Source organism: Silene latifolia, chromosome 2, assembly GCF_048544455.1.
Source record: "Silene latifolia isolate original U9 population chromosome 2, ASM4854445v1, whole genome shotgun sequence".
Taxonomy (NCBI): Eukaryota; Viridiplantae; Streptophyta; class Magnoliopsida; order Caryophyllales; family Caryophyllaceae; genus Silene; species Silene latifolia.
In genome coordinates this window covers 185,115,167-185,139,263 of record NC_133527.1, presented here as the reverse complement: position 1 = coordinate 185,139,263, position 24,097 = coordinate 185,115,167, and the positions used below count along the sequence as shown (strand labels likewise).

The 24,097-nt window shown below is 39.1% G+C and overlaps 4 protein-coding genes and 1 long non-coding RNA gene across 6 annotated transcripts; 3 read left to right on the top strand and 2 right to left on the bottom strand.

Moving 5' to 3' along the window:
• Nucleotides 1-246: 246 nt before the first annotated feature.
• On the top strand, nt 247-1,008 carry LOC141641775 (uncharacterized). The gene has a single exon (XM_074450424.1). The coding sequence runs from the start codon at nt 247-249 to the stop codon at nt 1,006-1,008; it is 762 nt and encodes a 253-aa protein (XP_074306525.1).
• A 9,525-nt stretch (nt 1,009-10,533) lies between these two features.
• LOC141641774 (uncharacterized) lies at nt 10,534-14,855 on the bottom strand. The gene is made up of 3 exons (XM_074450423.1): nt 13,629-14,855; nt 13,431-13,523; nt 10,534-12,711 (listed from the first exon to the last, which is right to left on the bottom strand). Exons 1-3 carry the CDS (start codon nt 14,853-14,855, stop codon nt 10,534-10,536), a joined length of 3,498 nt encoding a protein of 1,165 aa, XP_074306524.1.
• A 162-nt stretch (nt 14,856-15,017) lies between these two features.
• Nucleotides 15,018-17,782, top strand: LOC141643719 (uncharacterized). The gene is made up of 4 exons (XR_012543758.1): nt 15,018-15,130; nt 15,993-16,195; nt 16,547-16,989; nt 17,361-17,782. It is a non-coding gene; the product is annotated as an uncharacterized LOC141643719 (long non-coding RNA).
• On the bottom strand, nt 17,358-20,450 carry LOC141643718 (scarecrow-like protein 15). Of its 2 annotated transcripts, none has more exons than XM_074452991.1 (2): nt 18,529-20,450; nt 17,358-18,385 (listed from the first exon to the last, which is right to left on the bottom strand). In XM_074452991.1, the coding sequence occupies exon 1, from the start codon at nt 20,287-20,289 to the stop codon at nt 18,565-18,567; it is 1,725 nt and encodes a 574-aa protein (XP_074309092.1). In that variant the 5' UTR covers nt 20,290-20,450; the 3' UTR covers nt 17,358-18,385; nt 18,529-18,564. The 2 variants fall into 2 exon arrangements, with proteins under 2 accessions (XP_074309092.1, XP_074309093.1); XM_074452992.1 differs by having other exon boundaries at nt 17,961-18,385; nt 18,520-20,450.
• Nucleotides 20,451-22,163: 1,713 nt separating this feature from the next.
• Nucleotides 22,164-22,886, top strand: LOC141641773 (uncharacterized). Its single transcript, XM_074450422.1, has one exon. It carries the CDS (start codon nt 22,164-22,166, stop codon nt 22,884-22,886), a length of 723 nt encoding a protein of 240 aa, XP_074306523.1.
• Nucleotides 22,887-24,097: the final 1,211 nt, after the last annotated feature.

The window sequence follows — 24,097 nt, the reverse complement described above, 5'->3', positions numbered from 1 at the left end:
CCCTTGGGTTTTTGGGGAGAGTGCATTTTGACAGCTGCTTACTTGATAAATCGGACACCAACACCATTGCTAGACGGAAAAACACCCTATGAAATATTATACCGCAAAAAACCCAAATATGACAATATAAGAGTCCTAGGATGTCTGTGTTACGCCCACAATAAAGAGAAACCACGGGACAAATTTGGGGAACGGGGAAGGCGGTGTATTTTTATTGGGTATCCGCATAGTAAAAAAGGATGAAAAATGTATGACTTAAAGGAAAAACGAGTTTTTGTATCGCGAGATGTTAATTTTTATGAGCATGTTTTTCCCTATTCTGTTTCAAATGATGAATTGGTGTCACGACAAGAACCCAACAATGCCACACAAAATTACGTTGACTATGAAGAGATACCCTACATGCCAAGGGATGATAAAGGGGCAGGAGAAGAAATAGATAAGGGGCATGAGTTGGATGTGGTTACTGATGAGCAACCAATACCGGATACAGGGGGAGCCATACATGATGGACCAAATGAAGTACACAATGCAGGAACAGAGGAGATGACGGGTACAAACACGAGTGAGGAAAATATGGGTCGTGGAGCGCGACAAAAATTCGAACCGACATGGAAGAAAGACTACTATTGCAAATCAACAAGAGTAATTACCCACAACCCGAATGCTCACCACGTCCAAGCAAAGTCCTCTCGGTCAGGTACGCGTTATCCCTTGGAAAATTATGTTGTAACCAATTGTTTCTCAGAATGTCATAAAGCTTTTTTAGCAACAATTGATGGAAATGTTGAGCCGACATATTACCATCAAGCTGCGAAAGACGGACGATGGCGAGAAGCGATGAGCAAAGAAATTGATGCTTTGGAGAAAAATGGAACTTGGAAATTGGTTCCCCTACCTAGAGGAAAGAAGCCCATTGGATGCAAATGGGTGTATAAAATTAAGTACCGAGCAGATGGCACAGTAGAGCGGTACAAGGCAAGACTCGTAGCGCACGGATTTACCTAAGTTGAAGGCATCGATTTTCATGAAACTTACGCACCGGTGGCGAAGATGACTAGCGTGAGATGTGTACTTGCAGTGGCGGTTATCAAAGGTTGGTACATTGAACAATTGGATGTAAATAATGCCTTTTTACATGGAGACCTCGACGAAGAAGTATACATGAAAATTCCACAAGGTTTCGAAAGGAAGGGGGAGAACAAAGTATGTAAATTGCTTAAATCGCTCTATGGTTTAAAACAAGCATCTAGAAATTGGTTCGCAAAATTAACCATTTCGATGAAGAATTACGGGTTTGTACAATCATTAGCTGACTACTCTTTGTTCACATTCAACCGAGGTGGAGTTTTCATTGGAGTACTCGTCTATGTAGACGATATGATCGTGGTCAGTAGCAATCAAGAGGCATGTGCAAAATTTAAGGACTTCCTTGATAAGAGTTTCGGCATTAAGGATTTGGGTCGGATCAAGTACTTCTTGGGAATAGAAGTAGCTCATGGATCAAACGGGTTGTTTCTAAACCAACAAAAATATGCAGTTAGCATTATTGAGGAAGCAGGTATGCAAGGAGCAAAAACGGCATCGACACCGATACAGCAACGTCACAATTTATCCTTGGCAAAAGGGGATGTTTTAAAGGATATAATAAAATATCGTCGCTTGGTGGGACGACTGGTATACTTGACCATAACGAGGCCTGATCTTGTGTATGCAGTCCACGTGTTGTCACAATTTGTCAATGAGCCGCGAAAGGAGCATTGGGATGCGGCTTTAAGGGTGGTTCGATACATCAAGCGAAACCCGAGTAAAGGTATCACATTCAAGAAGGATTCAGATTTACATATTCGTGGATATTGTGACTCGGATTATGCGAGTTGTCCGTTGACTAGAAGGTCATTAAGTGGATATTTTGTTTCCATAGGGCAGTCACCCGTCTCATGGAGAGCAAAGAAGCAAATGACGGTAGCAAAATCGACTGCGGAAGCCGAGTACCGAGCTATGGGAGCTGTTACGAGTGAACTGATATGGATAAAAGCTTTTATGGCGTCGTTGGGCATTTTTCATACAAAACCGATGAGCTTGTTTTGTGATAATCAAGCCGCAATTCATATAGCGAGAAATCCCGTCTTTCATGATAGAACAAAGCACATAGAAATTGATTGTCATTTCGTCCGTCAACATTTGGTTTCCAACGAGATTAATATGTATCACGTGCGGAGTAAAGAGCAAATAGCCGATTTGTTTACAAAGGCGTTGGGAGGAGAGACTTATGATCACCTTCAGTTCAAGTTGGGACTCGGACTACCTCGTGCTCCAACTTGAGGGGGAGTATAAGAATATCATGGAATATGGTATGGGATTTCCATGATATTATTCTGATATTATGATATGTAAATATTAGTATTTAGGTAAAATAGATTATATGGTTACCTATTTTGTAGGATATTGCTAAGATCGTATCTTATCGTATCTTTTGTATAGCTGTATATATGCATACATGTAACGATGGTTTTGTTCAATGAAAAAGAGTCTTCCATTCTGTTCCCCTGTTTCATATTTTCTCAGGTTAGCATTGCTAATTTACTATTAGGTGAAGGTGGAGCCTTTGGCGATATGTATTGGGATTTTAATGGGTTAGTTTGAAGTTGTTTAAGCCTATTTATCATTATTTAGATTTTGAGCCAACAATTTGTTATTCAGTGTATTTAGATTGACACGAATTATAGAGTAAGATGGATCACCCTGTATGAGACGGTTCATTTCTACAAATAAACTATTTACCTAATACTAATGAGTAAGTTGTTTTTATATACAACGAAATCGTCTCACCGTGTAAAACCGTCTCATGTAATAACGATTGTATTAATGTTATTGTCTTTACTATATTCGATATTGTCGATTGATATTCTTACTTACTCCCCCCGTCCCAGTCAATAGTTATCTATTTCTATTTTTGGGTGTATCAATCAATAGTTATCTATTTCCCTTTTTGAAAGTTTTTTGTGGACCATACCTTTTCATATGCATGTGGGGTTGTAGTTTTGTGTAGTCCAAATTTAACCATTTCTCTTTTCTTAATCTTTGTGCCAAAAGTAATAGATAACTATTGATCGAGACGGAAGGAGTATAATTTGTATATTTGAATTTCAATATTTCTACATTTTTTCCATTCATCTATCTATTCTATACTAAATTATAAAACAACAACCACAACACATTTTTTTCCCGCCAAACTACTCATATCTGATTTCTATTGAAAATTAATGTAATTCCTAAAATAACTCCTAAATTGAAGCAATAAATAAAGAAAAACAAATTAGGTTGGTTACCTTATTTTCAAATACCATATATTTTCGGTATTTTAAGATATTGTTTGGTACAATGTATTTCTAAGTTATACTTAACAATTAAAGTATTAAACGATAATATGTAACTTGTAACTATTGATTGCTTTTGAAATTCTTAGTATGTATTAACTAGCCTTACACAGTTATATGTATCATGCGGTAAGAAAAATAATTGAGCGATGAGTCCATAATAACATTAAGATCAGGTCGGTTTGAGTTACATGCCAAACTTTGATCCTTAGTACATGTGTATGGTCGAATACCAGTCGTGTTATTTAGGTCGGGTCATTTCGGTCATATCAGTTTTGTCAAGTCTGGGTGTAACTTATTCAAAAAATCTGAATATTAAGATTCTTAATTACAGTGATTTAATAATATTTTTTACTTTAGACGAATGAATGTCGTAACGATATGATATTTATTTCTTCGTATTTGACTATTATAGTTCTTAGATATTGACTTTTTACTTAATTTTTTTCTAATAAAGAACCATTTCTGTAAGATATTGTACATTAAAATAATTATAATATTGAAAAAAAAATCAAATTAATATGATGATTTAATAAAATTTTTAAAAGCTTATGTATCTGTCAAATTTCATATGTCGTGCAATTTTGCACGGGTTTAAGCTAGTAATTTAATAATAACAATTGTTTAACAAGTAACCTCGTGCAATTTTTGCATGGGATTAAAACTAATGGAGGAAGTAATGAACAGTACTGAGGAGCGTGAGTTCACTCCTTTTCACCTCAAAACTCACTCTTTTGATCTAGCTTCAGTTTTATTATCTTTGCTTTCTCACATTATACTCTCCTACCTATGGTGCTAATGAGACGAGGCAGCTCGCGATTAACTCGAGTTCGGCTTGGCTCGAGAGTTTAACGAGTCAAGCCAAACTAACGTTGGCTCGACTCAAATTTTTGTAATTAGATAAATATTGCTTATATTTTATAGAAATATTTTGTCATGATTATATATATGTATCACACATATATATAATTGACGATAAAGACGGATGGTGCAAAAATTTTGTCGGGGTAAGGGGACTTCGCTTGAAGAGAATGAATTTACCTTTTTGGGTTTGGGTGGCAAATTCCACCGTGGGAAAGTCCGGATCCGGGTTTGTATCGGTGGCCGCGCACGCGATGAGTTCCGCTTGTGCCTTTGCTATGTCACCCTGAGTTCACCCAAACTCAATCAAAACTCAACCAATCGGAACTCAATCGGAACTCATCGCGCACGCGGCCACCGATACAATCCCGGATCCGGACTTTCCCACGGTGGAATTTGCCACCCAAACCCAAAAAGGTAAGTTCATTCTCTTCAAGCGACGTCCCCTTACCCCGACAAAATTTTTGCACCATCCGTCTTTATCGTCACTTGGGTTAGCTCGGGAGACGGAGGCCTTATTTACCGGTGTCGTGATGCGAGGGATGTTTCATATGCATGAATACACTTACCCAAGGATTACATGGGAATTTCTTAGTTGTTTGAGTATCCATAAACACAGTCAAACACGTATGGTGGCTACGCTTAGTTTTCGCCTTATGAACGGTTAGCTACGATTTTTGGTTTGGAAAATGCCGCATCCCACAACCCGCCTACTACAATTCACCATTCCCGGATTTGGAAGGTTATTTCCTGTCTTGAAGATGCCGTGTGGGTCAAACGAGCCGCCACTTCTTGCCACAACCCCGTCATTTGGCTTTGGCATAGGTTCATGGGTTGTACTCTTTTTGCGGTGGATGAGCCGTGGGTCTTTAGGACGAACGAACTTGAAATTTTGGGGTCTTACTTATTTACTAAACCCACCACCTATAAGATAAATGTGGCTCAGCATCTTGCTTGTCACTTGTCTAAGATTGCCAATTCTCCGGGACAAAAGGTCCCAATTCATGTGGGTGGCATCATAACCCGCATTGCTCGAGCAATGGATCGTCCGGTGGACCTTTCCACTATGACACTTTTTTGACCAAACAATACATGACTACTAACCTTGAATGGCTTAAGTTTAATCCTCTTGACGGGCGGGAATATTGGCAAATAAACCATCGTAATTCAATCCCGCTCCCTAATGCTTCCGCGATTAAAATTGAGCAAGATAAGAGTGATTACCTCCTCCCGATTGAAGCGGAGGTAACCCCCGACCAACCTCCCGTTAATACTCCTCGTGTGTATACGAGGGATAGTCGAGCGGCGACCGCTTCCACGCTCCGCTACTCTATGCCGCAGCCTCACCAACCCCCACCGTGCCAATTCCAACCCGGTGAGGGGTCTTCCTCGAGTCAGCCTTCTTACTCTCCCTTACCACCTGCCCTCCTTACCGAGTGGATGGAGAGGATGGATGTTTCCACGGCTAAGGCCGCCAGTGAGAGAGTGAGAGAGACGTGTTGGGGCGGAAGTTGGACCGCATTTACTACAATCAGTCCACCGGCTCCTACCCCCTCTACGATGACTTTTGTAGGCGGGAATACGTCACCTATGATGCCCCGCACCCATCAATCTCTAGCCGGACTATTTCTCCGCCCCCATTTTTCCTGCTAGACCCGAGCAGCGACCGGGGCGGCATCCGCCCTTACTTTGCTAGTGATGTAGGAGGTTCGGGGTCCGGTGGTACATTCATAGGTGATCCTTCTACGGGTGGTGATGGTGGAGCGATGATGATGAGTGGGGACTTCACGGGAGGTCTTTTGGGTACCGACGGTAGTGGAGGTGACCAAACCTTGAACCTCGATAATTTGATTCAAGACTCCGAGTATGGACCCGGAGAGGATGATGATGACATGGTTTCCGAGTCTTGAGGGCCGAGTTAGTAGCCCACCTTGCTCCCAATTCAATCCAAATGACGAGTATGTTCTCCCTCATATCCAAACTCATTCATATTTCGTTTTCGCGTGCATTTAGTATACTTGTATCATATGTAGATTAGTCATTTCATATTAGATGCATTCACATACTTTGCATTAGATTTCATTTCTTGTACAAATCGTCACATGTAGTTTGCATTCATATAGTTTAGTTGCATTGTTATTTATTTCTTGCATTTAGATTAATTCATGCATTGCATCCCCATTTAAAAACACACAAAAAAAAAAAAATCGAAAAATTGAAAATCTCACAAAAACACGCATTTTAACTTCCGAATCTCCTCCATACATTATGTACATAGATAAGTGTGGTGAGGAGATTCCTTATATTCAAAAAAAATAAAACAAATTCAAAAACATGTCCTTTACTTTCAAAAAACACAAAAACATGTTCTTTTTCATTTCCTTTGCCTCGCATCCACACTTTCCCCGTCACCGGGTATTGTATATAGCAAGTGTGGGGAGGAGGCCCAAAAAAAAAATTACAAAAATATGTTATTTCATTTTGAGAAAACCAAAAATACAAAAACAAGTTCTTTATTTTGACAAAAATTACAAAAATACAAAAATATGTTATTTCTTTTTCCATTTCCTCCTTACATTTCGTTCCATCGAGGACGATGTAAGTCTTAAGTGTGGGGAGGGAAATATCTACTTCGTATATATTTGTAAATAATTTGTATACTTGTAAATCTATCTATATATCTATATAAAAGAGAGTTTTTTCGAGCGATCTGAGAGCGTCCACATCATCAAAAATCAATTTAGGAAAGTATAATTTTTGATGTAAAAAATAAAGTGGAAAATATTTTAATTATTATAATATGTATATTTCCTAAATTATATTCAAGTGATATTTCCAATTTTTATATCAAACTTTTACATTTCATTTGGCAAAAAAATATCGTTAAAAAAAGTATGAAAATAATATAATTAGCTTTGTGTTAAAAAATGCTATCATTAGAGTATAAATTTCATATTATTTGCACATATTAAAGATGGTGTACTTCTTAATACGTAAAATTGTGTACTTTTTAGTATGTTTTGTCCCACATTGGAAAATAAGTAGGTGTGGTGAATATACTACATATAAATAGTAGAATTGTCCCACACCGAAAGATTAGCATAAGGTGATGTGATCCTATGATTATAAATAGGATGCATATTTGGAACTTATGTATCAACCCAAAATTTTTTGAGTCTCATAAATATTGTTTTAAAGAGCTCTTAAGATTTTTTTATCATTATCTACGATATGATATAAAAAATAAAGTGAAAATTGTTGGGAACTACCCGGGAAAGAGTTAAGAACATGAACAAGAAAATCAAAAAATAACTAAAGATTTTACTAATGGTAATCTCCTGGCACAATACAAAACTAAAGATTTTACTAATGGTTGTCTTCTGAATGAAGTAATAGAGCGTTAATGAGTCGTTATATGTACGATGTAGAGATCCATATCTAATGATCGAGACTAAGTGATTTTACCTTTAAAGAAAAATAATATGTATACAATAGTGATTTTTTAAGAAAAGACATGTATTTCTTGGTATGTTATATCTTTCACATTGAAAAATAATGTAGGCATTATGAACATACTACGTCTAAATAATTAAATTATGTATCTCACATTGAAATAATAGTATACGGTAGGGTGATTCTATAAATATAAATAGGAGGCATCCTCAAAACTTATGTATTAATCCAAAATTTTTTGATATAAAAGATATAGACTTTTTAGCATGTTATATGTCCCACATTGAAAAATAATGTAGGTGTTGTGAATATATTATGTATAAATAATAGATATGTCCCATATATATACATTTTCTATATTATATTAAAGTGATGTTTATAATTTTGATATAAAAACTTTATATTTCATTTGAAAAAAAAGTATCGTATGAAAATTATATAATTAGATTGTGACAAAAAAAATGCTATCATTAGAGTATATACTGTATTGTATTGTATTTTCTCATTATTAAATCGGGTTGATGTCAAAGTAGGTGAAAAAAAAATGGTGTACTTAGTATGTTATTTGTCCTACATTGAAAAGTAACGTAAGTGTGGTGAATATACTATGTATAAATATTAAAATTGTCCCACATCGGAAGATTATCATAAGGCATGGTGATCTTATGATTATAAATAGAAGTCATAACCCAAAATCTTTTGATTCCCTTAAGTATTATCAGGGATAACTCTTAAAAGAGTTTGTATTACTGTCTCTAGAATAATGGTTTCTAACCTAAGTTAATGTTTGGAAAATCTTTTAGTTATTATAATATATACTATGTATTTCTTATTTTATATTCAAGTAATGTTTCTAATTTTTATATAAAAACTTTTAAATTTCATTTGACAAAATAATGTAGGTAAAAAAATTATGAAAATAATATTATTAGATTCATGGTAAGAAATGCTATCATTAGAGTATATATAGATTTCATATAATTTGCACCCCTATTAAAGATGGTGTATTTCATAGTATGTTATATCTCTCACATTGAAAAATAATATAGGTGTGATAAATATACTACATATAAAAAATAGAATTTTCCCATATCGAAATATAGCATAAGGTGGGTGATTCTATGAGCATCCTTGGAACTTAGGCATCAACCCAAAATCTTTTGAGTCGCTTAAGTATTGTCTTGGAGAGCTCTTAAAATTTTATATCATTATATTTTCTACCTATAGATTTTATATGTCCCATATTGAAAAATAATGTAGGTGTGGTAAATATACTATGTTTAAATAATATAATTAGAATTGTGTTAAAAAATATTCTATCATTAGAGTATAGGTTCTTATCATTTGCACATATTTTAATTATGATAAAAAAAAAATAGAAAACAAACGTCCATGGTAGCATGTGTAATCTATCAAAGTTCAAGGTTACCATGAGAAATTTCCAATATTATAATGATATAGTTAATAAAATTTGCATTTAAAAGAGAGATATCCGTACCAATAAAACAATAAAGGGGGTATTATTTTTTAATTGTTATTTTATTGTCACGCCATCAAACTTAATGTCCATTTAACAACCTTTACATTAGGGGTTACCATGGACAAAAAAATGGAACCTCAAGGGTACTATAGGCAGATTTTTAAAAGTAGGGGTAACATGGAAAATCTAACAAAATTAAGGGGTACCACGGGAAATTTCCGTATCTCAATTATGTTAATTTTTTTTTTTGAAGAAAAACAATGTACAAATATTAATGGAGAGTACTTGATCATATTATTAAATTTAAATATAACTATTAGATATAATGAGCAGCAATTATCTGTATTCGGTATTCGAGATCTGGTTGGATGTCGAACTAAGTACAAAAAAGATGGAGTAATTCTGAGTATGTTATTTGTCCCACATTGAAAAATAATGCAGGTTTGATAAATATATATTACGTATAAATATTAGAATTGTCTCACATCAGAAAAAAATCCAATTTTTGTGAATATATTACTTATAAATAAATAGTAGAATTGTCCACATCGAAAGATTAGTATAAGGTGGGGTGATTATATGATTATAAATAAGAGTTAACCCACGTATGTATATTAATCTTTTATTTTTTTTGAAAGAGATATTTTAATAATATGTAAACAAATCATTAGACATATAATGTAAACATTAAACGCTTATAACTTTTTTTTTTTTGCATTATAAATAAGCTAAATACCCCGTTGCAACGCACGGGCATTCAAACTAGTAACTTGTAAATTTGGCAAAATTTTAAAAAAATTCAAAAAAAATAGAAAAACTTTCAAAAATCACAAAACCATTGCATTGTATATATATGTTTGTTTGTTTCCATAAGATAATACACTCTAAAATATTCTAAAATATGGACATCCATATCATATTATATTATAATATTTCACAACATATTAATCCATTTTTCACGATTATCCAAAGTTCGACGAATGCTGGTTTATTGCATAACGGAAAACTCTACCCATACCTGTCTTAACTGGAGCGAGCGTAAGACGATACCCGCTTATATCCACGGATCCACCTTATTGACATCCCTAATTTTAAGTTTTTAACCCCCATAAGATAGTTGAATTGAGACCTTGTGGTGAAGTTGTGAGTTTTACTCGATTTTAACCCCCATACAAATATCACAAATTCAACTCGCTTCTGCAGTGCAGTTGTTTCCCACTTGAATATTGTTAAGAAATGTAATGTGTTATCTTATTGATTAACTAGCCTAATGTCGGCTTAAATAGATTTACATACGATGGACTCCGTCGTTTGGGTTTGGGCTTTCATAAATACAATACATAATCCTAATACCCCCCCTCAAGCTGGAGCATGAAGATCGAGAATGCCCAGCTTGCGGAGAAGATAGGTAAATTGTGGAACGCCTAAAGCCATCGTGAAAATGTCAGCCAACTGTTCATTGGTCGAAACATGTGTAGGAGTGACCAAACCATCAACAATTGCATCCCGAATGAAATGACAGTCGATCTCGATGTGTTTGGTTCGTTCATGGAAAACCGGATTACGAGCCAAGTCCAATGCCGATTTGCTATCGGAGAAGATGGGAATAGGTGCCGTGACAGGCACATCAAGACTGAGTAAGAGGCCTTTGAGCCACTTCAATTCACACACCAGCTGAGTCATAGACCGATATTCTGCTTCAACAGAAGAAAGGGAGACGGTCTGCTGTTTCTTGGTCTTCCAAGAGATAGGAGAGTCTCCAAGAGTGACAAACCAGCCTGTAATGGATCGTCTCGAAGTGGGACACCCTCCCCAGTCGGAATCACACCAGCCAGATATAGAGAGAGGACGATCAGCACGTAGAAGAATACCTTGGCCCGGACTGCCTTTGAGATAACGGACAACTCGATGAGCAGCCGCCATGTGCTCACGGCGTGGATTGCTCAAGAAACGGGACAGAATGTGCACTGCATAAGACAAGTCTGGGCGCGTCACAGCAAGATAAACAAGACGACCAATGAGTCGTCTATAGGCCTCAGCATCATCACACAAGGGACCAGAAGCGAGTCCAAGGCGGTGATTTTGCTCGATAGGTGTAGCCGCAGGTTTGGAACCAAGAAGACCTGTCTCAGCAATAATATCTAGAGCATACTTTCGTTGACTAAGATAAATGCCCTCTCTGCTTCGCGACACCTCTAAGCCAAGAAAGTATTTAAGCTTGCCCAGATCCTTCATATGAAAGCATTCACCCAAATAAGACTTGAATTTGGTAATTGCAGCTGAGTCGTTACCCGCAATTACAAGATCATCCACGTAAATAAGGACAAATAAACGGACTGTATCTCGCGCGAAAGAGAACAAGGAGTAATCGGAATAGGATTGAACAAACCCGAAATCTTTCAAAGCAGCGGTCAACTTGGCAAACCAACACCTCGGCGCTTGACGGAGGCCATACAAAGATTTCTTTAAACGACATACCTTTCCTTCCTTACCTCGACTGAAGCCCGGTGGGAGTCTCATATAAACCTCCTCGTCAAGATCCCCGTGTAAAAACGCATTGTGCACGTCCATCTGGTGTAATTCCCAATTGTTTACAGCTGCAACGGTCAAGAAGGCGCGAATGGTGACCATCTTAACCACTGGTGCAAATGTTTCTCCATAATCCAATCCTTCAACCTGATGATTACCAAAAACAACAAGGCGAGCTTTAAGCCGTTCAACTGTACCATCAGATTTATATTTAATTTTATAGACCCACCGACAACCAAGAGCCTTTTTGTCAACGGGAAGATCGGTGAGCTCCCATGTTTCATTTCTTTCGAGAGCATCAATTTCAGCCTTCATGGCTTCACACCAACCATTGTCTCGAATAGCTTCCTTAAAAGTCGGTGGTTCAACACCGGAGGTAATAGCTGCAATAAAAGATCGATGTTGCTCCGAAAAAGAATTACAGTTAATATAATTTGCTAAATCATAAGGCGTACCTGAAGACGACGGCGAAGTAGTAGAAGAGCTAGAGGACTGGGATGGATTGCGTGTTGTGCGAAGGACGTAGCCTTGGAGTCTTGAATTCGGAAATTTAATACGACGTCCTTTACCCATATTGTCAGCGGTAGTTTGATTATTATGCTCATCCGGATTCAAAGCACTCCCTGTACCCATATTCTCTAACCCGGTGTCCAAAGTACCCGTGGTATCCTGCCCCTGACCCGTGTCACCCATATCAGGCCCAGTAGCAGCCGGCCCCTGGCCCGTTTCAGCCGTAGCAGGCCCAGCACCCTCCCCCCCTGTATGTGTGTCGGACTCATCAGCAGACAAAGAACCATTAAATGGTTCATCGGAAACAACAGTGGGAGAAGGTACGTTGGGCGATGGGGTGGTGGAAAAGGGAAAGACCGTTTCGTAAAATACAACATCACGCGAGACAAAATAGGATTTCGTCTCAAGATCATACATTTTCCACCCCTTTTTATCACTCGGGTACCCAACAAAAATACATTTGCGACCTCGTTTCGCAAACTTATCACCATTAGTGACCTGATTATGAGCAAATGCGAGACAACCGAAAACACGCAAATTTGTATAAGAGGGGCTGACACCGTGCAAGCATTCATAGGGAGTTTTATTACCAATGAGGGGAGAAGGGGTACGATTGATAAGAAAGGCAGCAGTAAGTATACTTTCACCCCAAAACGATTTATCTAAATTGGCTTGGAACAAAAGGGATCGAGCAACATTCAAAATATGACGATGTTTGCGCTCAACCCGCCCATTTTGTTGAGGCGTACCTACACAAGACTTTTGAAACCGAATCCCATGAGCAAAGAAATATCCCGCCATACAATTAAACTCCGTACCATTGTCACTTTGCACAACTTTAAGTGATTTAGAAAATTGAGTCGAGACCATATTAATAAAATTCATAAACATATCGGTAACCTCTGTTTTGTCAAGCAATAAGTAAACCCAAGTAGCGCGAGAAAAATCATCCACTATTGTCAAAAAATACTTCGCACCACAAGATGACGGAATGCGATAAGGACCCCACAAATCACAGTGTATGAGATCAAAAATAGACAAAGCACGCTGTTCATTATGCAAAAACTACTACGATGTTGTTTTGCTAAATGACAAACATCACACACCCAATCTTTATTAAAATTCAAAGTACTAGCAAAAGGAATGGTCTTGACGACTTGATCAGACGGATGCCCAAGACGACGATGCCAAAGGTCACGAGAGCCCAGAGCACTTACTTGATGAATATCCGTCGAAGGAGCACACGCACGAATCCAATACAATCCATCCCGTAGCTCACCTACTCCAATCGTCGTCTTCGAAGAACGGTCCTGTATAAAACAAGAGCTTTTAGCAAATTCAAAAACAAAATCACGATCGGAGGCAAGCTGAGACACGGATAATAAACTACATGTGAGGCTCGGGACATAAAGAACTCGACTAAGAGAAAGAGAAGAGTTAATATATGCCGAACCCATGATAGTGGACTCAACCCGCTGCCCATTTGGGAGACCAACAGGTCGAGCCGCGATCGTATGACAATCCATTAAACAAGAAAGATCGCCTGTAACATGATTCGAAGCCCCGGTATCAATAATCCAAAAACACATACCACTGAGACGGTCCGAGGTAAGAACGGAGTTCATGGAAACACCCGAGACCATGTTAGCTTGAACAACACGGTCCGCAGCAGCTCCTGACCCGCTTCCCGAGGCTGCAGCAGTGGCACCCGAGGTGTCACGTGACCCAGCAGACGAACCAGAACCCCCACGATTACGCCTAGCAGCCCGAACCCGACGCAAATCAGCAAGAGTACGGGGGCGATCACCCCACCAATCCGGAAAACGATTCAATTTAATATAGCAAGCAGATGGCTCATGACCTCGTGTATCACAAAACTGACAAAACAGGGGCTGACGCGGGGTGGCAAAAGCCGCTACATCACCAGCATCCACCACGGTTTGGGAGGGAGCACGAAGCCGCTCCTCCTGGAGGACCGCATGGTAAGCACGAGCAAGAGAAGGAAGGGGGTCTAATTGTAGCTGCTGGGACCGAATATTACCGTACAAAGAGGAATCAAGTCCCATAAAAAATTGATGGAGGCGCTCGTTATCGAGTCGCTTAGTAGCATCGGGGCCAATATTACACTTGCAACCACCACAGTGACAAGCAAAAGGAGGCTCGTGAACGACAAGAGAGTCCCAAATAACTTTAAGTTTTCCGTAATAGGTCGTAACATCCATGCCTTTAGTTTGAACGCAATTATGAAGTTGAGTTTTAAGATTATGAATTACCGTACCGTCGACAACAGAGAACTGCTCGGCCAAATCGTTCCACAAAACGGATGCATCCTCGACATAGGAAATCGTGTCATGGAGCGAAGGATCGATGGTGTTGCGTATCCATTGTACAAGAGTACAATGAACAACTTCCCAATTTTCGAGATAGAAGGGATCAGTCGGTTTTTTGATTGAGCCGTCGATGAAACCGAATTTGCGGCGCGATTTCAAGGACATACGCATAGAATTTCTCCAATCGTCGTAGTTGTCACGACGAAGGACCACGTTCGAAATTTTGGCCTCGGGAACACCATTGGAACCGATGTAATATGGTGAAGTAGAATCGATTTTGGGAGTCGGAACGGCGTCGTCGTCACCGGCCATTGCGACGTAAGAAAGAATCTTCGTTGTGAAATTGTTTGGTGTTGATTAGGGTTTTGCGTGATTAGGGTTTCAGAGGGTCGAAACCTAATCCTGATACCATGTTAAGAAATATAATGTGTTATCTTATTGATTAACTAGCCTAATGTCGGCTTAAATAGATTTACATACGACGGACTTCGTCGTTTGGGTTTGGGCTTTCATAAATACAATACATAATCCTAATAAATATTCACCACACCCACCTCTCTCCCTCTCGATTTCTCATTTCTTCTAAGGTATACTTAATTCTACTCCCCTTGTTTTTTTTTTCTTGGATTTATTCAAATTCTGAATTAACTTAGTAAGTACTTGCTTTTGATTTATTGTTTGTGCTGATTTTTTTACGGGCATATAATTAAAGTGACTGTTTCCATGTAATTGAATTTATGTTTAGTATTCTGATGAAGTCGAGTGCAAGTGATTCAAGGGAAACATAGGCTAATGGGGTTTGTGGGTTTCTTTGTTCCATTATAATTGCTTCAATTTTGTCGAAAAGTTTAATTCTTTGCCACTAATAATCTGAATAATTTGGGATTTGGATTGGTAATAATCTTTAACGGCTTGTTTGGATGATGGGTTTTGGAGGGAAAGGGAAGAGAGGGATAGAAATCCCTTGTTCATTGTTTGAATATCAAATGGGGTAGGAGGGAAATGGAGGGATCCATTTTCCGTCCACCAAGACTAATCATAATCGCTCCACTATTTGAAAAATTTGGAGGGAAAATTGTATCCGAACACTCATCCTCCATTCCCCCTCCCCTTCTCTTTCCTCCCTCTTATTTTGCTATCCAAACCAGCCCTAAGTTTGAGGATCCTGGATCATATGAATATCGCAAAATTCATTAATTGGACGTCCGCTGCTTTATCTTCTAGCTTAATTTTCTAGGAATTCATTATAGTGTGGCAGTTTGGTGAGGAATTGAGGTAATTTTCGGGATTTGTTCTGCATAATTTAGCATTATGACAAGTTTCACAGTCATGAGAATAAGACGGTCCATTTTATAAATGAGTGTTTGACCAATAGAAAGACCGTCTCACACAGTGAGAGATGGCCTTATTCTATCATTTTGTAGCCTTATTCAATACCCAATTTTGCAGGCGATAGTTAATACACAGAATATTGTATCGTATGTTGGTCATTTGGGTCCGGTGACATGGAACCTTTTTCCAAGTTCTGAAACTCATCTTAATGTCGGCATGGACTTGTGGAATGGTAATGCTGCTGATGCCCGTCAAGTTGAGACCAAGTACTGGAGTGTCACCTCCTGCTATTCATTCCATCAATGATCATAGATTCATAGGTGACAGTTTTTTTTGTATGATACGGATTACTCGTATATTTTTTTGAATTCTTTTGAATAGTTCATTTTCCCTTGACTGATTTTCTATATTATTTTAGCTTGAATATTGGACAGAGAGAATGGTAAATAGGATAGACTGTAAACAACAATTTTTATCTAGAAAAGATGGAGGAGGGCTCAAAACACAATTGTCCTCAAAAGGAAAGAAAAGTAGAAAAGATGTTCAGCTCCTTATAAATCCTACAGGCCTACACTTAGTGACTTAGGGATGCACTATATCAGTACTATGCCAATGTCAATGTATGCATGGACAGCTATAAATATTTGTTTACCAATTTCTTTTATCGACAGGATGAACGTCAACTTAAAAAAGCAAAAAAGGGAGCAATCTAACCGCAAGTCAGCTATGAGGTCAAGGCGGTTAAAGCAGGTAGACACATGAGAACTAGTATTCACTCTCTTTCGGCCCTTCTTTCACATAAATGGTAAAATAATACGGAGTACAAAGTATATTTTTTGCTTATATGAATGTCAAGTGAAATGGGAAGAAACAATATTATTTTTACGAGCTTGTCAGAGGTGAAGGCTAGGCAAATGGTCAAAGGAAGCGTTCAGGCTTCAGCGTAGTTTGAAGGCTAGTACTACTACTGACTAATGAAACTCTTGTGCGTACTTAGTCGGAGTGTGAAGAATTACAAAGAAAGGTAGAAGGATTAAATAGTGAAAATAAAAAACTTAGCAGAGAAGTGGCAGTCCAGCGCATAAAACTGACAGCTGAAAACTCTTCTTTTCAGGTTAATTATCTTTCGCTCCCTCTCATAATGACTGTTTTTTTGATGTTTTCATTCGATTCAGTCTTTACTCCCGTTTTCCCACCATTTAGTTGGTTGGTAGTCCGGATTATCTCTTTGCATTTCAACGGAGCTCAGACCAACTGTTGCATTTCAACAGAGCTCAGACTCGTACCCTTAAATCACCCAATAATATTACACCCATAAACATACGCAAACCCAAAATGACCGGCATGACCCAAACCCGAGTGTAATAATGCCCAAGGTGATCCGCCCCAACCTGAATAACCCCTTGTCTAGGTATACTTTCCTGTAATAGTTTACGTGTAGGCTGAAACCAAGAACTAACTTGGTATTAGTTGCTGTGGAAGCAGGACTAGCTGAAATGTCTGGGAAAGGAATAATTTGGTACAGTAATAACTGGGGCATCAAGGAAGAAATCACTATGTATGGGTCAGCATTGATTTTTGGCAGAGAAACCAGCATTAACACAACAATAGTTTCATCTTAACGCAGTTCGTACTTCAGACCATGTTACCTTCCCCTTCTTCCCATTATTTCTGTCTGAACTGTTTTTCTCCCTTGATCGCTCTTGTAATGTGACGAATGTTAGTTTGTTCCAAGGGGCGTCCATTCACACGATACATTGATTGCTGAGTAGGAGTAAATACAGATGCACTCCGTATAAAGCTTGTAAAGTTCAGAATACTGCTAATTTTTGTTCCGATTTCCTCTCTTAGTAATAACTAATAACATGCAGTTCTTCCATATGGAAGCTGAAAGCATTTGTTTTTTTGCCTTTAAACTTCTATCTAGCTCTTTACGAATATGCTTTATGTCAGTTACGGAGTATATGATTTTGGCCCGATTTCTTCCATACATATTCAAAGGTAAAGTTTCCATTTACAAAGATCATACTTGATAGAAAAGTAAATACAATTTCATATTATGTAATGTTTTTAGCAAGTTACGGGTTTACTCGGGCCGATTGAACAGCAGAAATAGCCAACACCATTCATATCATATATTACCTTGAACAAAACAGGGTATTTTTCAAGATTTGACATAGTTTAGTAATACAAGAGTATATAACCTACCTTTTCGAAAGCCCCAGCCCTAGAAATTAGAAGCTAATCACCAAGTTAAGTACGCTTCTAAATGTAGAGACGGTCTCCTCTAAAGCCGTCCACTTAATTAACACCGTCTCCCATAATTATTTACCCCAATTGAAAACCCAAAGCACAAAAATAACAAGCTAAAACATTGCAACAACTGAATTCGACTCGCTCCTTTCAAGTCAATTCCATACATTAGACGTATAGAAATGACTTGAAAGGAGCGAGTACATTGTAATAAGTACTTGTTGCACCAACTTTTCCGCCCTTTCAGTATGATCCGCCTACATTTGCAAAATTTATGCAATCAATTTCTCATTTTTCATAACCAAAAGGGTCACTGTAATTATCAATACCAAAATCCTAAACAATAGGTCACGGGTTCGAATTTATTAGGAGTTATAGTCAAGTGGAGTACATGGCTTACATAATTACGTGAAGTTGGTGCCACCATTGTAAAACCTTAACACTTCCAAGCTGACGTGGCGACAAGTGGCCGATCATGCCAAAACAGCATCATCTCCCCGTGTCGTTTCGCCACGTGGAACCCGCCAACCTGAGCCCTCCGTAACAAACACTCCGCTTGAAAATCAGCAAACTGGCTGAACCCAACAACTCTCATACCTCCCGCCCCAAACGCGTCCCTCCACGTTGTACTCCGCCGTCTCACTGCCGTTGCTGCCGCCTCCACCGCCGCAATTATCCTCGGTTGAAGCACATACGCCTCAACCTTCCGTACACACTCTATCCCGCCATTAAATCCTCCGGCAGCCGCCTCGTCAAGTGACTCCAGCAATCCCGTGTAATACTCAATTCCCGCTACGAAACTCACCCCAAACGACGCCGTTCCAATCTCCATCCCTACTTCTCTATCCACTACCACGATGACGCTCGGCGACAAAATTCGTAGCTCTGATACAAACTTTGACAATCCGCTTCGCGAATTATTCGCGAAGCGGTGAAACACTGACGGCGAGAGATGCACTGCAATTCTCTCGCCCTCAATGAATTTCACCGATTTAAACGAGAGTATTTCGAAAGTAGTTGTAAGTACAAAATCGATGTGGAAATTCAAGTTTAATTCTCTCGCAAACTGTGAGAGATTCTCTCGTACTAGCTTACTCTCTACGCTAAACTCTTCAGGAACAATCGCCGTAATTCTCAAGACAATCGACGTCAGCTTCGCTACGTCAATCGCTTTATCGACAAGCTCACGCATGAACGACGCCCAATGTCCGCCAAAACCGATATCAAAATCAACAATATGAATAAAAGCAGCACCGTCAACCGCCTCGAGGACAGCTTGGTTAGCTGCAAAGGCAGCAGAAAGCGAAATCGGAGAGATTCCAGAGAACGCCTTCGTCGCGCGGATTGTCTGCACTACGTCATATGACGACAGCTTGACCGGTTGCGCAGCGACCGCGGCCTGGTGGTTATTAGACACGTGCTGGAGAGCTTCCTTGAAGAAGAAGGCGGCGCGTTGGAGTGGCTTTCCAACTGGAGACCGTAACCGGTGGTTAAGCCGTGATAATAAAAGGTGGAGTTGGTTAAAGTCGTCGGATTCAAACGCGTGTGCTGCACGCACGAGGTCGTCGAGGAAGTCGAGGCCGAACGTAGGAGTATTATTATCTTGTTGTTGTGGTTGTTGTTGATCGAACGGGGCGAAATTAGGGGTGAGGGATGGGGTGTAGGAGAGGTCTGAGAATTGGGAGGAGTAATCGGAACCAGGTAGGGACGGGTTTTGATCGAACGGTTGCGATGAAGGGAAGTCGGAAAGGACTTGGGTGATGAGTGGGAGGGTATGGGAATGGTGATCAGGTGGTGTAATATGGGAGAGTAATAGTTTCGAGTTGTTAGGGTGGGAAGTGTTATTGTTATCATCATTGAGCCCCAGTTCGGATAGGATTGAATCCCACCCCTCCAAATTGTCCAGGTCAGCTGTCGGTGGATGCGCCTGGTTGTTGTTGTTGTTGTTGTTGTTGTTGTTATTGTTGGTTCTGGTGTCTGAAGACGATTTGGTGGCCACGCTAGGGCTCTTTTGTAGGTCTAGAACTGAGGTTGGTTCGTAGCACTGTCTGTTGTTGTTATTGTTGTTGTTGTTGTTGTTGTTGTTAGGTGAAGTGGTGGAAGAAACGGGTTTGGCGGAGGCGGAGAAGGAGGTTGGGGTGGTGGAAAGAGGCACTTTCATTCCTAAATGGAAACTTTTTTAACTTTAAAGTTTAGTGAACTATACTTTATGGTGTTTTGCTTGTAGAGTATGGTTTTCTTTTGTTTTGGGGAAATGGCTTTTGAGGAAGCAAAAGAGAAAAGGAGGTAGTAATGAAAATGGGGGGAGTATAGGAAGGGTTATAATGGAGAGCTTTTAACTTTGCGTGCATGGGTTGAGCTGGTGGTGGGGATGGACGAAAAAGATGTTTATTAGAGACTCATGTTGACATGGGTGATTGGGTGGTAGAGTTAGGATTTGAACTCAGCATAGCGAAAAGGAAAATGAATTGGCGTTATCGAGTGACACCCAATCTCGGCGCCACCTTTTAACATGCAATAAGTTGGAACCCCTTTAATAAAGGATGCATGTGAGAGGGTGCCACCCAATTTCGGCGCCACCGGGTGGCGCCCTATCATTATCCGACCAAGCGAAAAATTTCAGCAGGGCCAAATGGGTTTTAGTATAAGAAAAACTCGAAAAAAATTCGGAAGTTTTAACTTAAATTTTTGAAATTTTTATCCTCAAACGGGAACGAGCGTTACTGCTAGCCCTCCCTTAGCTCCGTGTCCATGATCTGATTTCAAAATGGAAAATGAGATGGTCAGTCTTTTTCGAGTCTTATTATCACCCTGGTATATACGTAGCAATATGTAGGATTTATTAAAATGATGGACGACATAATATATTGAGCAGGTGGAACCTGGTACTGAGTCTTGATACTATCTGGTCACTTTCTCACGTCCTATTACTCTTCTCGCAATTATAAATGAAGATATTATAATCAAAGGTGAACGAATAATTAGAACGAAATACAAGACAATTGTCTGCCAATCTATTTAGAAAAAGAAGTAAAAAAGGCAAGGTCTTTTTATGAGATGAAAATAATGGAGGCTTGAAAGCCAAGGCTTTAGATATTGGTCTTTCTAGCTAAGTTGCTTTCTATGATTCTTCTTCCACTCTCAAGATGGCTCCACTTTTGGTGATTTCTTTTATGTGGAATTATTAGTAGTCCTTCAATGGTATGATCCTGAATCACTCTGTGGAAGTCTTTCTTCTTTAATTTCTTCAGTCTTTGTTAACAACTCTATTAGTTCACTTGCATGGCCGACTATAAAGGTGTACGTGACTAGGGTTGTTAATGAAACGAGACAGCTCGCGAGCAATTCGAGCTCGGTTCAATCAAAGCTTGGTCAAAGCTCGGCTCAGGCTCGGGTTCGGGTTCGAGCTCAGCTCGAGAGCTTAAAGAGTCCAGCCGAATTAACGTTGGCTCGGCTTGAACTTTTGTAATTAGATAAGTTATATTACTCATATATTTTATAAAAATATTTTGTCATGATTATATATTTGTATCACACATATTTAAAAAAGTCTCATTAATTTTCCAATATTTGTACTAAAACCTTTGAGCCTTGTTATTGAAAATATCGAGAGAAAAAAAATGAAAATTTAGCAATTATATAGGTTTGAGTTGAGCTCGAGCTCAATTTTTTCAAGCTCGAGACCGGCTCGAGCTCGAGTTTTACTTTACGAGCACAAGCCGAGTAAGGCCAAGCTCGGCTAAGTTCGTTAACATCCCTATACGGGACAATGGTAGTGAAAGAAAGTTACAAGAGCATTTCAATCGTAATCTACATTCATATGCTAGTTGACATCTGCATAATACACTGATATATTCATAATGGTGACCTGAAGGGTATGAGTTTCATAAACGATCGATTGAAGGGAATCATACATGTCGGATGTGCTTAGGGGATCAACAACATAGCGAGACAATTGAGCATATCTTTAGAGATTGTCCTTTATCTTCCAGAGTTTGGGCAGGAACGGCCCTTGGGATTCGGGTCGAAGGTACTATGATGATCCCGCTTGGTGATTGGGTCATAAACTGGATTCGGTATTTAGATACTTTGGAGGGGGGCGAAGGTCGAATTTTAGTCTTCGTGGCAACCTTATGGGGTCTATGGATCGCTCGTAACAACGTGGTCTTCAGAGGAGATCAGGTTATGCCGTGCGTACTTCTTCAGTCAATCGCTAACAATGTTGAGGTGTATCTACAATCTAGACTAAACGAGAAGGAGCACAATGAGAAGATGCAAGGGCGAGTGACATATTTGGTAGGAGCTGATGGTATGCAGACTATTAAGGATGGTCACTCAGTTTATATGGTTGGTAGACGGGGTCATTGTAGAGGTATACGGATAAAGGTTGATGCTGGCTGGTTAAAGACCTTGGACGCGGCGATAGGGTGGGTGGCGTATGATAGTGATGGGGTTATGATTGAGAGCGGAAGCAGGAAGACTAAGGCTGAATCAGCTCTGCAAGCGGAGGCCTTAGGTATCTCTGAAGTTCTTCAATGGGCCGTCGGTAGGGGTATCCTTCATCTAGAGGTAGTGTCGGATTGTCTACTCTTACTTTGCCAGATTGCAGGTTTTGCAGGAGTTCATCATGGCATCAAAGGCATTCTGCAGGATCTCAAGGGCTCTTATGCGTCTTTTCATTGTTTAAGTTTTGCTTATATTGCTAGAAATCTTAATTCTGTCGCACATGGTCTCGCTTCTCGGGCCATGCGATTGTAAAACTCTTTATTTACGGTTGCCAAAAAAAAAAAAAAAAAAAAAAAAAAAAAGACCTGAATGTTCTTTTTTTTGTACTCGAATTTTGTACTCCTAATTAATACGTTTGGACGAGTAAATTAAATTCCCTTGCATACTAGTAGTTCACAAATGAAATTGAAATCGTCACTCAAGTAAAATAGAAATTACGAGTATAAATAAAATATAAAGTTTTAGCTTTAAGAATGTTTATAAATTACTCCGCAATAATTTTGTCAAAATGCATCAATTGTGAAATATACTCCCTCCGTTCCGGATCAATTGTTGTTATTTGGTTTTGGCACAAAGATAAGGAAAGGGAAGGAGGTCAATTACTAAATGATATAAGAATGAAGAATATTGTGAATGAAAAATTGTAATTTGTATTGATGTGTTTTACGTACAATTGCTTGGTTTATATACATAAGATGGTTCCTAGCTAAATACAAGCTATTTGTTGCTACAATGAAGGAATAAAAATCTAGACTAAAAGATAAAGTCTAAACTAATTATGAGATATACAAGCTACGGAGTATTTGTTAGTGATAAGAGATAACAAGAATAAAGGTTGTTAGCTTTCCTTTGACTGAAGTTCCGTATTATTTGGTTTCGTAACATTCCCCTGCAAGACGGACTGTCCGTTGAAAAGTCCGATCTTGGATATCAGAAAATCAAACCGGGGACATGGTAATGGTTTAGTAAGCGCATCGGCAAGTTGATCATCGCCATTTATGTGAGTCACACGAAGAGAGCCGGATTGTACTTGTTCGCGAACAAAATGAAAAGCAAGGGCCACATGTTTCATGCGAGAGTGAAAGACGGGATTTGCCAAATAATGAGTTGCACTAAGATTATCACAATACACTGTAGGAGGAGACGTGAATTTCAAACCAAGCTCATGAAGAAGAGACTTAACCCATAGAAGTTCAGACGTGGTATGTGCGACGGCTCGAAATTCAGCCTCAGTAGACGATAATGCTAGCGTTTTTTGTTTCTTAGAAGCCCAGGCAATGGGATTTTTGCCAAGGTAAATGAGATAGCCTGAGGTTGAGACATAGCAATCTTTGTCGCCGCCCCAATCCGCGTCACTAAAGGCATGAAATTGGAGGGGATTATGGCGATGTAACTGAATGCCGAGAGTCATGGTGCCATGAAGATAACGAAGCAACCTTTTAAGCGCAAGCCAGTGATGAAGT

Excerpts from the sequence above, each read along its gene's own strand:
- LOC141641775 (XM_074450424.1), top strand. The coding sequence starts at position 247 with ATGTATGACTTAAAGGAAAAACGAGTTTTTGTATCGCGAGATGTTAAT.
- LOC141641774 (XM_074450423.1), bottom strand. The coding sequence starts at position 14,855 with ATGGCCGGTGACGACGACGCCGTTCCGACTCCCAAAATCGATTCTACT. Across the intron at positions 13,524-13,628 it reads CTTCTCTTTCTCTTAGTCGA|GACCGTTCTTCGAAGACGAC; the intron begins GTTCTTTATGTC and ends TGTTTTATACAG. Across the intron at positions 12,712-13,430 it reads CTTCGACGGATATTCATCAA|GTCACTAATGGTGATAAGTT; the intron begins GTAAGTGCTCTG and ends GCTCATAATCAG.
- LOC141641773 (XM_074450422.1), top strand. The coding sequence starts at position 22,164 with ATGATGATCCCGCTTGGTGATTGGGTCATAAACTGGATTCGGTATTTA.
- LOC141643718 (XM_074452991.1), bottom strand. The coding sequence starts at position 20,289 with ATGAAAGTGCCTCTTTCCACCACCCCAACCTCCTTCTCCGCCTCCGCC.